Source organism: Pinus tabuliformis, chromosome 8 (genome assembly GCF_031772625.1).
Source record: "Pinus tabuliformis cultivar Carrire ecotype Pingquan chromosome 8, CPIR1, whole genome shotgun sequence".
Lineage (NCBI taxonomy): Eukaryota > Viridiplantae > Streptophyta > Pinopsida > Pinales > Pinaceae > Pinus > Pinus tabuliformis.
This window is the reverse complement of record NC_142294.1, coordinates 65,296,100-65,314,831: the sequence shown is the minus strand read 5'-3', so window position 1 is coordinate 65,314,831 and position 18,732 is coordinate 65,296,100. Positions and strand designations below refer to the sequence as shown.

The window sequence follows — 18,732 nt, the reverse complement described above, 5'->3', positions numbered from 1 at the left end:
TGAACAAGTTTGGAGAGTCCAATTAGTGGATAGCCAGAGCACATAGGTTGTCGATTTTTGGCTAGAAAGTGTAATTGGAAGGTATATCACAGAATTTTCCATTGAGGATATTGTTCCATATACGACTATTGAAGGTAATTGGTTGGGAGGTCCACAAGGACACTTTATCTAAGCATTTCCAACATTTATGAAAACGTTGTTTTGTGACAAAGGCGTATTGAAGATGGAGTTCGACACCATGAGCAACTAGACCCCTTATGATCTCAAGGTGAGACGATGGGTGGTGGAGCCATAATATGAAGAGGTAGGACTGAGATGTAGGAGGAAAAAAAAACAAGGAATGAAGGAGGTACGAGAGGTCCTTGTATAAGAGAGTAGAACGGGTATGCCAAGGTAGTTTACTGTAGTAGCATGAGAGAAGAGAAGTGTGATGGAGTTAGAGGAAGGAATTTTTCAAATTGGTAGGAGGTTTCAAGGAGGTAGTGTTAGAGGAGAGAGGTTGGCATCGGTTTCAACAGTAGAGTGGAGTTTAGAAAATAAAACAGTGAGAGGGCATAGGAGAAGGAGGAGTGGTGGAGATTGGAAAAGCCCAAAGAAAGCATGCATTGGCATATCATGCCCAGAAGGAGAAGAAGGGGAACTGTCGTAACCTGGATCGAGAACTACAAATACCATGCATCTTGAGGAAATTGATCAAAGTACATCACGTGCCGAACCCACTACCCCGTGCGCATTTATTTTCATAGTTGTAAATTCTCCTAGTAGCATATTACATACTATAGTTAATCAAGGAAGCAAACAGAGTCAATTAAGTAGTCAAATCAAAACAAGTCAAATAGGAGGAATTAGTTCATAGAAAATAGTAGTTACATCTAGGGGAACATCGATAGGAGGTGGTAGATAGAGGAGAATGGCAAGCTGTCTAAATTATGGGCTATCAACTAATTGCAAGATGCTTGTACAAGTTAGGCATCGATGTAGTTCTAAGGAGATATGCTCTACAATAAGAATGTCTGATGATATTGGCCTAGGTGCATGAAGGTGTTGTAGGAGGAAACTAGGTAGGGTGAACCACAACGCAAAAGATTTTGCATGCAGGATTCTGGTGGTCGGTGATACACACAAATGCAAAGGAGTTTTGTAAGGGTTGTGATGTTTTCCAAAGGGTGGGAAGACCCTCTAGAAGGGATGAGATGCCTTTGGCCCAATGGATTACGTTGTATCCTTTTGAAAAGTGGGCCATAGAATTTGTGGGTCCCATCAACCCACCTGCTAGAAGGTCAGGTGCAAGGTACATTGTCACTGCTATAGACTATTTGACTAGGTGGTTTGAAGTTGTGTCGGTAAAATATTATTGTGTTGAAACTGCTATGCAATTTCTATTTGAGAATGTTGTTACTAGATTTGGTTGTCCTAAAATTCTAATGAGTGACCAAGGAACACGCTTCTTAAGCATGACTATTACAGCCTTGATGCAGGAATTTTAAATTTACCATCGCAAGAGTTCACCTTATCATCCTCAAGCTAATGGCAAGGTGGGAGCTTTCAACAAGATTTTGGAGAAAGCACTAACCAAGGTCTACAAATCTAATAGAGATGACTGGGTTCTTCGAATCCAAACTATCCTTTGGGAATATCGCACAACTTGCAAGCATCTGACTAGCCATACACCTTTTATACTTGTGTATGTATAACAAGGGGTGAGGTTGATGTAATTCCTTGTGCCTAGTTAGGCGTTGATGGAGTTCTAAGGAGATGTGTCCTACAACATGAACATCTAATGATCTTGGTCGAGGTGCGTGGAATTAGAGAAACTTTGAGGTCTAAAATGGGCCTCATAAGGAATATTATAAAATAATAATGGAAATAATAAAATAAGATTATATTACCTCATCAAGAGTTGGAGAGGAAAAAGAAAGGACTGTTTTTCAACTTATCTCCCTATGATTTTACTGAAATTTCAAGCGGGAGCACTTTTTGGATGAAAATTTTATTTTTCATGCAACAAGTACCCATGTTGCATACTTCTGATAGACCCTAATATAAGAAAAATGTGAAATACATGAAAAAACATGATTGCAATCACATTTTTCATGTATTGGACATTTTTCATGTACTTGGGCTCATCAAAAGTTTGCAACATGGGTACTCTTGGATGTAAAATTAAATTTTGCATCCAACGAGTGCTCATGCTCAAAATTTGAGTAAAATCATTTTTTTTTACTCCAAAATTGGTCAATCGTCCCCCATTGTTTACATCATAATATTGAATCCTATTGGTTCTTATAAAGTTTATTTTTGTTGTACTTTTTTGTTTCAAGGTCCATTTTTACCTTAAAAATTCTCTAATGAGGTGTTGTAGGAGGACACTATGCACACTGAGTCACAATGCAAAAGATTATACACACAGGATTATGGTGGTTGATGATACACACAAATTTAAAGGAGATTTGTAAGAGTTATGATGTTTTCCAGAGGATGGGGAGACTCTTTAGAAGGGATTAGATGCCTTTGGCCTCATAGACTACGTTGCAGCCTTTTGACAAATGGGCATAGATTTTGTGGTTCCCACCAACCCACCTGCTAAAAGGTCAGGCACAAGGTACATTATCACTGATATAGGATATTTGACTAGGTGGCTCGTAGTTTTGCTAGTAAAATATTTCAGTGTTGAAACTGTTATGCAATTTCTATTTGAGAATGTTGTTACTAGATTTGGTTGTCCTAAAATTTTAATGAGTGACCAAGTAACAAACTTCTTAAACATGACTATTGTAGCCTTAACACAAGAATTTGAAATTTACCACCAAAAGAGTACACCTTATCATCCTCAAGCTAATGACAAGGTGGAAGCTTTCAATAAGATTTTGGAGAATGCACTCACCAAGGTCTACAAATCTTATAGGGATGACTGGGATCTTCGAATTTGAGTTGTCCTTTAGGCGTATCGCACAACATGCAAGCATCTAACAAGCCATACACCATTTAAACTTGTGTATGTAAAGGAAATGGTGAGGCCAATGGAATTCCTCGTGCCCAGTTAGGCATTGATGGAGTTATGAGGATATGTGTCCTATAGCATGAAATATGATGATCTTCGTCGAGGTGCATGAAGGTGTTGTAGGAGGACACTACATAGGATGAGCCACAATGCAAAAGATTATGTACGTGGGATTATGGTGGTTGACAATACGCACAGATGCAAAAAAGTTTTGTAAGAGTGGTGATGTTTTCTAGAGGGTGGGAAGACCCTCTTGAAGGGATGAGATGCCTCTAGCCTCACAGATTACATTGCAACCTTTTGACAAGTGGGCAATAAATTTTGTGAGTCCCATCAACCCACCTACTAGAAGATCATGAACGAGGTACATTATCACTGCTATAGGCTATTTGACTAGGTGGGTTGAAGCTAAGTCAGTGAAAGATTGCAGTGTTGAAACTGCAGCGCAATTTCTATTTGAGAATGTTGTTACTAGATTTGGTTGTCTTGAAATTCTAATGAGTGACCAAGGAACACACTTCTTAAATAGGACTATTGCAACCTTGACACTGAAATTTGAAATTTACCACTGCAAGAGTACATCTTATCATCCTCAAGCTAATGGAAAGGTTGAAAATTTCAACAAGATTTTGGAGAATGCACTCGTCGAGGTCTACAATTCTAATAGAGATGACTAGGATCTTCAAATTCCAGTTGTCCTTTGGGCGTATCATACAAATTGCAAGCGGCGACTGGCCATACACCTTTTAGAATTTTTTATGTACAAGAAGTGGTGATGCCAAGGGAATTCCTCGTGCCCAATTAGACGTTGATGGAGTTTTGAGATGTGTCCTACAACATGAATGTCTGATGATCTTGGTCAAGGCACATAAAGATGTTGTAGGAGGACACTACGTAGAGTGAACCACAATGCAAAAGATTTTGCATGGAGGATCATTAGAGGAAAGTTCAGCCTAAAAGTGGCCTCCTAAGGAAACATAATAAAATAATAGGAAAATAATAAAATAAGTGTTATGAATTTTGGAGGGAAAAGAGGAAAACTAGTTTTTTTTTCAATTATGTTTCTGCCTTATCTCCTTATAGATTTATTCAAATTTCAAGTGTAGACACTTGTTGGATGCAAAATTAAATTTTGCATCTAACGAGTAACCATTATGAATACTTTTGAGAAGACCCACATTGATAAAAATTGAAGATACTTAAAAAAATGTGTTGAACACGTTTTTAATGTATCTTCAATTTTTATCAATGTGAGTCTCCTCGAAAGTATGCATAATGGGTATTTGTTGGATGAAAATTTTAATTTTGCATCCAACAACTATCTACACTTTAAATTTGAGTAAACCTACAAGGAGATAAACCAAAAATACAACAAAATAAAGTATTTTTTTTCCCTCCAAAATATTTAAATGTACTTCTTTTTAAATTTAAAGGATTTTGATTGGTTTACATATTATGTAAATGAAAATTTCATGAGCACTTTTAGGCTGAAATTTCCTCTAATGTATGGTGGTCGGTGATACACATAGATGCAAAGGAGTTTTGTAAGAGTTGTGATGTTTTCCAAAGGGTGGGGAGACCCTCTAGAAGGGATGCCTTTGGCCCCACCAATTACGTTGCATCCTTTTGGCAAGTGGGCCATATATTTTGTGGGTCTCATTAACCCACTTACTAGAAGGTCAAGAACGAGGTACATTATCACTGCAATAGACTATTTGACTAAGTGGGCTAAAGTTGCATCGATAAAAGATTGCAATGCTAAAACTACTACAAAGTTTCTATTCTAGAATGTTGTTACTACATTTGGTTGCCCTAGAATTCTAATGAGCGACAACGAACACACTTCTTAAACAAAACTATTGCATCCTTGAAGTAAGAATTTGAAATTTACCACTGGAATAATACACCTTATCATCCTCATGCTAATAGAAAGGTAGAAGATTTCAACAAGATTTTGGAGAATGCACTCACCAAGGTCTACAATGCTAATAGATATGACTGGGATCTTCAAATTAGATTTTTCCTTTGGGTGTATCGCACAACTTGCAAGAATTTGACTACCCATACACCTTTTAGACTTTTGTATGTAAAAGAAGTGGTGAGACCGATAGAATTCCTCATGCTAAGTTTGCACATTGCAACATATACACAAATGATGGAAGCAGGAGCATTGACACATAGACTAGAGGAATTGTTGCAACTAAAATATGATCCATTCCTCGTAGGATTCCATCAAAAAGTACACAAGGAACACGATAAATCAAGACATGATAGATGCATCAAGCAAAATACATTTCAGGAAGGGGATTTGGTACTACTATATAATAACAAGTTTTTAAATCTCCCAGGAAAGTTTCAAATGGACTGGGTAGGCCCTTATAGGATCTGAATTGTCACTGACGCAAATGTAGTACAATTGCAGATGTTGAATGGTGAGCAATGGGAGGGTTATGTAAACGCAAGATGGCTAAATCCCTATAGGGACATTCTATCTTCTGCACAACATAAGAGGAGTCATATTTACTCTTTCCTATGTTCATAAGTAGGTAGTAGGTCTTTTCAATTTGCAATGTTAAGGCAGAAAACATCATTTTAATTGTTGATGTGGAACCAAATTTCCCAATGTACATGTATCACAAGAAGGATATGGTGCATGGGAAGATGGTCAACATGCATATACATTCTAGGTGGTTTGATGACAATTTTTACGCTAAGATCCATGCGTGGAAACAGTGAAATAATTATTTCAAGCTAGACACTGGCAAATGTACCTAGTGAGAATATCAGACTCTACAAAATAAAACTTATACGCCTGTTGGTAGATGAAATGTTAGCCTATCATCCATTTTGTTATCATAATGGTTGGATTGGATAGATCTAAGATGTCGTGGACATGAAAATTTAGAGGTGATGTGGGATGATCTCGAGAATGAACACGTGCCCAGTATCTCCTCCCTTGGTGACATGGATGTTTCACATACGCATAAATTGGGAATTTTGTGATTCATATCTTGATGCATTGAAGAGGGTGGTCAACATCATGATGTTGCAGGGAGGTAGAAGTGCAGTAATATACTTATAAAACCTAGACCAATTGAGTGGTTGTTTTTTCAAGTGACAATTAAAAGTGAAGACAAGTTTCTATAAGCATCGATGGAGACTTGAGAATATGAGGAAGTGCAACATGTGAGGGAGAATAGAGAGTATAAGTCGAGGAAGAGTTAAGAATATGAAGGGAGAGCTGACACTATGTGATTACGGAAGATAGAGAATGGGAGGCCATGGATAGTTGAAGACATGAGGTGAAAAGGAGTTTGAGTCATGGAACGATGTAGTTCTAGGCACCAATGGAAGTTCAAAAGGCAAAAAGCTATAGGGAAATGTAAGGGTGAACTAGGAGTACTTGTCGAATGGTTAACATTTCTACTGCAATTCAAGGCTTTGTGGGAAGAGAGTGCAGATCACTTTGAGAGACATGTTAAAGAGAAGAATATATCTGCACTAGATAATGTATACCAACACTGTCTATGCAGGAGAGCTACACACATAACCAAAAATTAGTGTCAGGGTGGTCCCACTAACAAGGTCGGCAACATCCAAAAGGATCTCTTTGCATGCACATTGGGTTTGCATGCTAATTTTTGTAATGAAAGGGAATCCTCAGCCTCACTAGATAGAAATGCAACAACAAAAGATGATACCAACAAGGGGAACAATGTACACATCAGAGTTGGGTATCAAGTGCACCCAATTGGATGGTTATGTACACCCCGTCCAATAGAAAATTTTTGTCTAGCTTGAAAATACCGCTAAAGGAGGTGGAGCATAATACAACATTCCATTTTGGATTTGGAATTATTTCGATTTGTAAGAAAGGAAATTAAATCCACTGTTGAAGGAGGCTCCCAGAATAATATAGATAGGACAAGGTCTGAGTGGCTTGGGGTGAGCCACATGTGTGTGTTGGGGGCCTATTAGAAGCAATTTTTGAATTTTTGGATTGTGTGCGCAAATAAAGAAACATAGCATAGTGCACAAAAGCATCACGTGAATGAGGTAAGAGCGCTCAACATCAATCAGTATGGCGTACTATGAAGTAAGCAAGGGCGTGGTTGCAAAGGAGAAACATGGTGGGAAAAGACCCAATTTAAACAAAATATTGGCTCAAAATATATGTCAGTAAATCATGGTAAATTACAAAATATTTGTGGGTAATTAGTTTTCACCAAAAAGTATCATGAGTAATCCTACTAATGTAATCATGTATAAATCAAAGAGAGCCAACTCGGTTAGGGGTTCGATATTTTTGCTTGTTGGGAAGAGCTCTTGGTTATATTTTTGGTTTGTCAGGGTTTTGAAGCTCTATATTGTAACTGTGATCTCTGTAAGCCAGTGAGCCATGGACTCTGATGAGAATTAGGTACATATATTGTATTTAGTTTTTCTGATTTAATAGAAAGAAGCATTGAGCAAAGTTTATCACCCTTTTGTTATCGAATGGTTTAATGTCTATATTATTTTATTAATGTCATTACTATCGTGCAATTGTAAGTAGTGTTTATTATTGGGAATGACAAATGGATAATTTTTCGGTTCTAGATTTGGGACCCGCTCTCTTCTTCTTTATTGTTTTGTCTGTTGAATTTTGTTATGGAAAGAAATTGTGTCACTTTAAGGGTAGTGAGCATAGTTGTTAGGTGTTAAGGAACTTGGTCTCTTGAGGAAATGGTGTCAACTGGAATCTTATCCCCTTCTCAACTGTAAAAACTTGGTTCTCATAGCCCCCTTAGTTGCCCCAGGTGAGACCTTGCATGTTTCACAAGTGTTTCCATAAGGGTTGGTACCTTTGGGGACTTTGTTAGGTGTGGCATGCGCAACAATCTGGGTCAGAAATAGATAGTCAAGCACCAAGAACTGATCAAACATTGTTCCCACCTCCGCCAAGGTGGAGGGTTCGAATCTCTTCCTGATCATTCCATAAAGGTTAGAACCATTTTGTACAATCAAGGTGCCATGTGGCAACACGTGATTGGTTCACATGTCACATTGCCCCACCTGGCACACAATTAAAGCCTAAATCCTAATCACCTACTGAGCCAACCTCCACGTAGAATGCCACACTAGATGCCACATCATTTTACTCCATGCTTTGCCACATCACTCTTCCCAATCATCTCCTTTGCCACATGTCTTCCAATTGTCTACCACCTGTCCTTCTAGCTCAGATGCCACAACATCATATGATCTACTACATCAACATTCTACAATGTCGCATGTCCTTTGTACAATTTTCCACATGTCACCCTATGGGGATGCCATGTGTCACCTACGTCCTTCCTTTTGGCCTATTTTTGCAAAAGTTGAAAATGCGATAAATTTTTCATATGAAGTTCGTTTGAGCTCACTCATCGAGCTCTTTGTCATGGCAACCTTTTCATCTCAATTTGTGACTATCAAATTTTGGGGCGTCTTAGATACTCCCCACTAGGAAGCATTTGGACCACCAAAAGTTGAATTACTCAAAAAATAGGTGATAGTATTTCTCCCTCACTTTCTCTATCTTGACGCGTCGTTCTTTGCTTTGATTCATTCACTTAAGGCCCACTTGAAGATACTCCACATTTCCTTGTCGTGAAGTCCTCATCTTCTTGTTCAGAATGACATATTCTTGCAACTCGTTTAGATACTCAGGAGTAAAATCATCAATGGAGGGAACTTGACTACTCTCAACCTGGTCTATGATCATTGGCAGCTCATATAGTTTCAAGTTCTCCACATTTACAACTGATTACATCATCATGTAAGGTAGTAGATCTAAGTGGAAAGCATTAGTGCCAATCCTCTCCAAAATAGTAAATGGGCCATATCGAATTGGCTAGATATTTTTACCTTCCCATTTTAACCTGTCTTTGCTAATATGTAGCCAAACTCGATGAGTTATATGGAAGTGATGATCCATCCAATGTTTATCATGCATAGACTTCCACTGGGCTTGCCTCTTCTCCAACTGTTCTTGTAATATCTGATGCACCATTTGGATCTTCTAAATGTATTTTGGGTTTTGTTTTCATCTATATGGTCATCAAAATCAACATCTTTCCCAACAATCCAATCCAATGGAGACTTTAGCAGGTACACAAAACAAGTTTGGAATGGAGAGTTATATGTAAAAGAACACAACGCTTGGATGTAGGCATGTTACACATAATATAGTTGGTCATCCCAAAGCTTGGGATGTTTGCTACAATATCCTTGGAGAAAATATACCATGATCCTATTGACTACCTTTATATGTTCGTTCGTCTATGGATGAAAAAAAATACTTCTCTTCATACCGGTGTCCATTAATCTCCACAAGCTTGACCAAAGTTCTCCCAAAAGGTGGGAATCCCAATCTAAAATAATGGAAATGGGAAATCCAAAGTGAACCTAAACATGCTAAAAGAATAAGTGTGTGGTTTGTTCAATTGTCACTTGCTTCTTACAAGGCATAAAAACATCTCCCATGGCATATCCACTTACATCGGTCTTGATCTCAAATGACTGTTGCAAGTTTGGAAATGCTCACATTGGTGTTGTGTTGATATTTTCTTTCAATGTATCAAAGGTCTTTTGTTTCTTTCCTCCCCATTGAAAGACCTATTTCATGTTAGTCAAAGCGTTTAAAGGAAATGTAGTAAATGAGAAGTTAGTAAAAAAATTTCTCCAATACCGGATTGCTCCTAAGCAACTTCTAACTTCTGTTGTTGATGTAGGCTTGGGCAATGAGTTTACATTCACTTGAACTTTAGAGGGATCTGTTTTCAAATCACCACCCCCTACTATGTAAACCCAATACACTAATGATGTTTTGTCAAATTCAGACTTTGACAATTTTGACATACAAATTCTCCTTTTTTAAAGTATCAAATACTTGGCTAACATGCCTTACATGCTCATCCCAAGTTTTGTTAAATAGAAGAATATCATCTAAATAAACAGTTACAAAGTCATCAATGAATGGTCGAAAAGCATCATTCATCACACTCATAAAAATTGTTGAGACATTGCAAAGCCCAAAAGATATCACTAACAATTCAAAGAAACCATGTTTTGTTTTGAAAGTGGTTTTCCAAACATCGCCTTTTGTAATCTGAATCTATTGATAACCACTTTGAAAGTCCAACTTAGTAAAATAAATTGCATCTTTTCACTGATCTAACAATCATCGATACAAGGAAGAGGGTATCAATTATTTACTATGATTTTATTTAGCCACGACAGTAAACACACATTCTCCATGTACCATCCTTCTTTGGTACCATTACAATAAGACATCCACATGAAGAGGAACTAGGCTCGATGACTCCCTTTTCAAGCAATTATTGAACTTGCTTTTTCATATCTGTGTTCTAAATTAGTAGATGTTTGCTTATTGCAAAAAAGTAAGGTTCGTGTGATACAATGTGTTTTGCATAAAGAAAATCTTCATTTAATACATGTATTACATTAGAGAAAAAAAAAAACCTTTTCATACAAAAAATATCAAGAAAGGTTAAGTTATTCGGCTAAAAGAAAAATTGGTCTAATGCCACGTATCACACTAAAGTTATTTTGTTGTGATACAACACACCTAAACATTTTAGGCATGATGCGATGAAATTAGGGGAGAAGAAAAAGAGGGAAAGGAAGAGAAGAAAAAGGACAGAGGGAGAAGAAGGAAAGAAAGGAGGGGTAAGAAGAAAATTGCTCATCGTATAAACGGTGTGATGTCACAAGAAATGAATAAACCACTTTGCAAAGAATTGTTCTTTAGCAATATGTCAAGAGAGGAATTTTCCTTGAAATGCATAAAGCACCACAAATGTCCATACAAGGGGTGACATATCATTGATGCCATGTGGGATTGAGTGCTATGTAGTTGTGATGATGTCATCAAGCAAAGAAGGCCAAAAACTTTGAAAGGCCATAATTTATTGTTAAGGCTTGGATTTTTATAATAACAAAACTATTGAAAAGCCCTCCACTAATAAAATGCATCTATAATATTAATGTATAAAAGCCTAGAGGAGTGGGGTTACCTGAATTGGTTGAGTTCACATTGCTAAAAGCACCCCCTAATAAGAGGTGATGACTTTAGAATTAGGTTTTGCTAATAAATCAAGAAGTGATCACTTTTCAGATGAATCTATCCCAATACTTTTGATATATATATAAAATAAAATTTATAATTATTTACAAAGGTTGCTCTCTAAGATGATAACTTTTATAAATTGGGAAAGCAGCCATTTCAGTATAATAAGATAACAAAAAAGTCCTAATAAATTAAGTATGCAAGAGGTTTATTCACTCTGAAGAGGTTTATTCACTCTGGCCATTGTTGATTTATTGTATGTCAGAGAATATTATTTGTTTGAGAATGAAGAGAATCCTACGAAATAAAATTTTCGAAAATGTAGCCAACATCCAAAATATGACAAGGTTATCATGTCACTGTAAATATACCATGTAGATGAAGTACAAATAAAGTTTTATGTTAGAAAAGACTTTATACAGAACTTGGGATTGTCACTCCTGTTTCTAGGAGTTAAAAATTGGTCAAGTAAGTTCCAAGATACAATTATAACGTTGACAATGCTAGCTATTTATAATATGATTACTGGTAATAAGTCTCTCCAAGGGAAAGTTACCAAAAAAGAAGATATTACAAAATTGATGAAACCTACTCAGGGGCCACAGACCCCTAGAACGCAGTTTCGATAAATCTCTCCTATTCGATTCTGTAGCTGTCGATCCTAAAACAATGGCTAAGCCGAATAATTCGATGAACAACGGAGAAATAAAATAAATATTAGGAGCTATTTCAATGGTTTTCAACAAATCCGATTGGGCTTCTGCTCAACAAAAACAAATTTCTTCTTCTCTTCGGCCGCTCTGCGACAGCTAACAATCCTGTCCACCACATGACACGACTTCAACCTCGCAGTCTCCTCTATATCTTTCTCTTCTTTGAGTTCAGGATGGCTTTCTGCCAGAGATGCCGTCACTTCCTTCACTATCTTTGAAGGAAGCGCGTCAAGTTCCCGCAACACTTTCTCTATGTCCCGAACCAGTCGTTCTGCCAGACTGCGGTTGAAATCTTCGCGAATCACCACGCGCAGAAGGGTTACGTGCTGTGCGTCGGGGGCCATGGTGTAGGCGGGCACGATCCACCCGAACCTTCTCAGGTGGTCAGAGATTTCATACACATCGTGCCTGCTACTGTCCTTGAGCGAAAACGCCACTAGAGGGACCCCCACCTCTTTCGACAGTATGTTGAACCGCCCGGTCCTCACCAAACCATCGGCCAGAGCCTTCGCGTTTGCTGCGCAGTTACGCATAATGTTCCGATACCCCTGCCCAAACAAACAATTCAAGACGCATCACATACAGCACCTTCACAGGGATCACAAGTGAATGAAATAAAAATAATAAAAGTTTGATGGGCAACAACAGACCTCGAACCCCAGACGTATGAGCTGGTAATATTGAGCAATTATCTGGCTGGCCCCTGCAGGCGGCCAATGTCAAGAATTTAATTCAAAGATTCTTTCCCCAGATAAAACCTTCAGTATCACCATTGACCTAAAGAATTGAAATGAAATACAGTGATCATCAAGTAAGAAAATTTGATTTAACCTTTGGAGAAGTTGAGGGTGAAGGTGGGCTGATCGGCGCCCAAATAGTTGATGTGAAAGATAAGCTCTTCAGGGAGGTCTTGCTTTGTTCTCCAGATAGCCCATCCCACTCCGGCATAGACGAGCCCATACTTGTGCCCGCTGACGTTGATGCTCTTCACCAATGGAAGGCGGAAGTCCCATTCCAAATCTTGGTAAAGGAACGGTGCAATGAATCCGCCGCTCGCCGCGTCCACATGTATGCCTGTGTCCCACCTGTACCCACACACGCAATCAACGGAAACGACCACACTTTATTTCAACCCACAAAAAAGACCCACAAAAGCCAATGCCCATCTTAAAGTTTAAATCAATAAAGGGCGTGTGGATGGGATGATGGGATGCAATGATAAATTTTTAACGAGATTAAAAATAGTTTTTGGTACCAAAAACTGGAAGCAGGGGCTGGGAAGATATCATTAAACACCAAAAGGACTAGCATGCCAATAGCATTGGGGGTACTCAGAGCAAATAGTGGAAAGAGGTAGGAAACTGATTGCATTTTACAATCTGGATAGAGAGGATGGTGTGGGTAGATAATTGTTATTTTGATTGTGGATTGTGAGAATATTTTGGAATGCAAGAAAATTTTCAGTAAAATCATATTATTAGAGTTTTGTTTATCAGTTTCTAACTATCCGTGTGATTCATCTTTAGGGCAAGATGATAATTGGAATTTGAAAGACAAAAAATGACTTAATTTTGATTCAATCTATCTAAATTTTAAAATATGCTTGAAATCTACAATGGTTGGGGTTGATTGTAGATTTTAAGAATATTCTTGAATTTGAGATACAAAAATAACTTAATTTACTCTTTTTTGCCAAATTTTAGAATATCTTTGAAATCTACAACAGCTAGAGTTAAGATATTTTTGAAATCTACAATAGCTGGAGTTAAAATATTTTTGAAATCTACAATAGCTGAAGTCAGTTACAGACAAGAATTTTGTCATAATTTGATGCTTTACCAATATGTTTTAGATTTAAAATATAAATGAATACTCCTGTGCAGCCAAATTCTGAAATATTTTTGGAATCTACCATCTAGATTAATCAATTAAACTGGACTCAGATTAAGTAAAGACAGTGATCTTGTAATAATTTGATGCTCCACACATATGCATTATGTTTATATTAAAATATAAATGAATCAAATATATTGGTTAAATTGATTATGCTTTAAAGTCTCAAAGTCTCAGATTGATGGGATATTGAAAATTTGCAGAGGATGAACTTACCCTGTTTCCTTGTTTTTCTGAATAAGGAGATCATTCAACAGCTTAACATCCTCGAACTCTCCATTATATGTGGAACCCAAGATGGCTGCCACACAAATAGTGTTCTCATCCACCATCTCAACAGCCTTGACAGGGTCCATGACATAGTAACCCTCCCGCAGCTTAACTTCCTTTAACTCTACTTCAAAATAACGAGCAAATTTTTCCCAACACACCTGCAATTGGTGTGCAGTACAAATGTTAGTAAAAAGTACTGATCTTAAAAAAAAATCGCCTAAATTTTATAAATATTTGGCCAAGCTAAACCCATCTCAGTCCTGGAGGTTGTAAGCTCCACATATGTAACCTCAGTTTCGTCAACCTCTACGAGCCTATCAGGCAGGCATCTTAAAGGATTTGGGTTTTAACCTAATGGATGAACATCATCTATATGCATATCAGACAGAAATTTAGATAGGTTTCGGCTAATCTAATTGATACACATCAACTGATAGAGATGAGAATGTCAATGTTACCTGCACATTTGCACCAGTCACAATGTTGGGCTTGTCATATGGCTTTCCCTCTGCCTTGCGCTTGTTCTGCCATTTGCGCTTGAATGCAAGGCCGGCCAACATGATCGCTTCTGAAGACCCCACCGTAGCCACGCCCACAGCTTCTTCTCCATTGCCAAGTGGGGCATTAAAAAGATTGGCTATAATGTTCACACATCGATTCTTTTCCAGGTCCAAACACATGAAAGAAATCAATACTTTCAGGAAAAAATAGAGAAAAGGGGGCAAAATAAATAAACTAATGCCCAAATAACCAAAATAGATCTGGAAGGGGGTTTCAGATTAGAAGCCGAAGATCGTCACAGGGGCTGCCATTACCTGAAATTCTGTGGTAATCGGATACTCGTCCATGTCGACATAGTTCTTGTTGATTGCCTGCATTATGAGCTTATCGCATTCTGGTTCCATCCATGTGGAAACAAAAGATGCAAGATTAAGTCTGGGGTTCCCATCCAGCATCAGCTCGTCGCTGATAATCTGATAGGCCGCATCTTTGGGAATGGACCTATCCGGCATTCGAAACCTGCAAACACAAATATTCAGAATAACAAAATCCAATGGAATCTGTAATCTATGTCCACAAATTTTCCTAAAATGGCAGATATACATACCGAGGCAAGCATTCCTGTACATATCTAGAGGCAAAAGTTGACTGTACATGGGCATCCGAATCAGGCGCAGCACGACTTAGAACCATTTTTTCTGAAATACGGAAGTACAGAGGTTGTTCTTCGAAGAGATCTTAATCCACAATAGTGTTTCACAATATGTGGTCAGTTGCAGAACAGCGAAGAAGACTAGCGATGGAAGGTCGGTATGGAATTAGGGGCACTTTATACTAATCCCTGACTGATCGAAAGAGAGTGTTACCATGGAAGCAAATATACCGGTAATCGAAATAGTGTTCCAACTGGAAGCCAATATCCCGGACCCCGGTAATCGAAATACAGGGTACAAGTCGTAAACCATATCGCCGTCAATTCCGGAACTGCTTTCGGGTCAATTCCTTGAGTAAGGAAATGATGCCTTCGCGGCCCGCCGCGTTTAACGCGGAAGCGTAAATGTGGGGAATGTTTATGTCGGAATTGACTGTTTGAAATCGGCGACGGTGAAGGCGTGCCATCTAGAAACCGGCCAAAGACTACGAGCTTCACCGCTGCTTCAACATTCTGTACCGCTGGTCTAATTGGTTCCATTCTCCCAGAATGGTTTTTAGAATATGGTACAATGGTTATGTGGAGACAATGGTTTCTAGAATATGGTCAATGGTTATGTGGAGACACGAGAGGTTTAGTCTTATAATTTTGTGGTTTAATTTTTTTATTTTAGATCTAAAATTTTTCAGATAAATTTTTGTCCACTAAAAATATAATATGAATGAGTTATATCAATTTGTTTTTTCTTATTAATTTAAAGTTTTTTTCTCTAAATTCATTTAATAATTATTTCACAAATGAAAAGTAATGGTTAATATTTAATCATACATCAAATTTAATAAATATTTTAATTATATATTAAATTTAATAAATAAATTATTTATTTTAAAAATAATATTTAATGATAAAATTATTATTATATAGTTTATTTTTTTGGTAAAGTGTTTTTTATGATTCTCAAGGCTTGGTCTGTGGCTTGAGTCTTCTGGTCCACACCAATCTTTCACTAATTAAGTTTTTTAGCATATGTCCTTTCCCTAATAACCACTTCGTGAGGTTTGATCTTGGTGACGTTGCTGACAAAGCCCATCCCCACTCGTTTGTGCTGATAAAACTTGAATATTATATCAAATAACTTATTTATTAAATAAAATCAAAAATAATTATCAACCCATAAAATTTATAAGAATTGGTAATAAAAATATTATAAGAGTTAAATTAATCGATTATCATGTTCAAATTTCAACCTTCCGCTAAAACTTAACCATGGCTTTAAAATTAGATTTATTATAATTATATTATAATAGACTTTCAAACACAATAACGACAGACCCCGTTACTGTCCCTTGTACCCCGCCCGGATTTGGAAGCATGGAAGGGTCCGAGGTCGTCGGTGGTGATATAATAAGTTGAGAGTCTTACGTGGAAAAAATTAATGAGTTGAAGCCGACAGTAGGGATTTTTCGAGTTGACAAACTCGTGTAGTGTTTGCTGTTTGAAATCGAAAATGTGGGCGTGTAATATTAGAGATGCCACGTGGAACTACGATTATGTCTTTCCTGAAATGGTACGCAACGTCTTAACTGCCCATATGTGGACGAAAGATATGGGTGTTTAATAAGTTATTTAAACCAAGGGACGTAAATGGGATTTTTGAATTGAAAAAAAGGTATGAACATAAAAAGTATTCGGAAGTATAATTAGGTAGTAAATTATAATTGTGTACATCAAATTAAAATATTTTAATTTGATATGGGTATTTATATCATAAATATATTAAACAAAGTTATAAAATATATTTTTGTCCCTAAAAAAAATTGAATTTTATTGAATAAAAATATAGACATTACATTTTTCAATTAATAATTTTCAGTTGAGAGTTTCTGCATTAAGGAAGTTTGAAAAGGGAATTTATTTTTGCTATATAAAGTATTAAAAAAAAATCCAATCATAAAGATGAGATATCACAATTAAAATAATAATTGAAATAATGAGATGATGAAGGTTGATGGAGATACCATTTATCACTTATTTTACTAATAAAAGATTTAAAACCATTGTGGAGAAATATTGATCTTTTAGAATGGACAATTTCTACTAAGAGAAAAATGCAAATTACTTTTGCCTCATTTTAGGCGTTCTATGAGCTAAAGGATGACAATTTACAACTTACTTAGAAGAATCCTATTATTTTTGTATATTGGTTGCTTCAACAATAGGTTTTGGATGACATTGTTTTGCTTAAAGAGATCTCTAATTAATGTACCACAACCAATTGCCATAGGTTCTTTCATAATGTATCGCATTCTACATATGCATGTGTGGAGTAACTCAGAAACAATGCCATAGGTTCTTTCATAGTGTATCACATTCTACATATGCATGTGTGGAGTAACTCATAAACAATACAATGCCCTATCTCCATGGAGTCCCATAGTTTGTCTATACATATCAAAGAGGTTGTGGTGCCATATGCACATTTTTCTCAGCAATGAGAAATGAGGTCTTAGATAAAATTTGATACTGCAAACTATATTGTATATTCACATCAAATAAGGTTATATATAAATACATTTATTGTTGTCTCAAGATAGGTAGACTATCTTAGACACACAATCACCTGGTTGAGAGAATATCTCAACCACACAACAATCTAGGAACATCTAGACATAACAACCCTAAAGAATAGGAACAGAATCCTTTACATAGAAAGTCACAACTGAGACAAGTAGGAATTACATTTTCCAACACTCTCCCTTAATGATTACTTGTCTCAATATCAATTTGCAAGATCTACATCACATTTGGTCCAGTCTGGTAATTACACCTTGTACCTTGTTCATGCAATTGTTGATGTCCATATAAAGGAACAACCATCTACCAGAATGCATGGGTTCCCAACCACTGCAACCGCTAATCTACTAGGAAGTCCTTTAGATACATGGTTCATCCAACCTCTCGATGAACTCCCCCTAAATATAAAATTTCACCTCATGGAGTCTAAAACCAATACAGCCCACCCAAGTGTATCCATCCCACATAACACACTCTTTCAGGGTGTTAAAACTATCTAACAAAGGGAACACATAACAAAGGGTATGCATGCCTCTCTAGGTCTTACAACAGGTACATAAAACATTTCAAGGACCACAATTAGCCATTACAAAACAATAACATGTCGTTTTTCTATAATTACAATATGTGACTCATAATACACCATGATCATTAGTCTATTCCACAAACTCACACAAACTTTAACTGGTTGCCCATCATCCTTTAATCATTATTGATTTAGAACTAGAATAGTACCTATGTCCATAACCTTTCCTATCCGAGCTATCCAATAGTCTACCATCTCTTACTATGTCATCTCTATCTAACTTGTGACCACCATGATGCCTACTACCATATGCCCCATTAGTTTTGTCCTCTTGTCTATGGATGATCCGAAGTGGCCCATGTCACTGCAATTCTAACAAACTCTGAAGGAGTATTGCATTAACCTCTGCTTGTTTCTCTTCTGCCTACATGATTTTTTCATTGCCCTCTTTACAATTCCTTATTTCTTCCTTCAAGCTTCTCAATG

At 37.0% G+C, this 18,732-nt stretch overlaps 1 protein-coding gene across 1 annotated transcript; it reads right to left on the bottom strand.

Annotated features, from left to right (window-relative positions):
- Nucleotides 1–11,493: 11,493 nt before the first annotated feature.
- LOC149234179 (glutamate decarboxylase-like) lies at nucleotides 11,494–15,423 on the bottom strand. The gene is made up of 7 exons (XM_089371782.1): nucleotides 15,102–15,423; nucleotides 14,809–15,013; nucleotides 14,452–14,652; nucleotides 13,937–14,151; nucleotides 12,659–12,912; nucleotides 12,478–12,530; nucleotides 11,494–12,375 (listed from the first exon to the last, which is right to left on the bottom strand). The coding sequence occupies exons 1-7, from the start codon at nucleotides 15,185–15,187 to the stop codon at nucleotides 11,854–11,856; spliced, it is 1,536 nt and encodes a 511-aa protein (XP_089227908.1). The 5' UTR covers nucleotides 15,188–15,423; the 3' UTR covers nucleotides 11,494–11,853.
- Nucleotides 15,424–18,732: the final 3,309 nt, after the last annotated feature.

Bases quoted from the DNA above. Each gene is read 5' to 3' on its own strand.
- LOC149234179 (XM_089371782.1), bottom strand. From the start codon at position 15,187: ATGGTTCTAAGTCGTGCTGCGCCTGATTCGGATGCCCATGTACAGTCA. The intron at 12,531-12,658 runs GTTAAATCAAAT...GGCCGCCTGCAG, and splicing joins CACCCTCAACTTCTCCAAAG to GGGCCAGCCAGATAATTGCT. The intron at 12,376-12,477 runs GTCTGTTGTTGC...TTGTTTGGGCAG, and splicing joins TCATACGTCTGGGGTTCGAG to GGGTATCGGAACATTATGCG.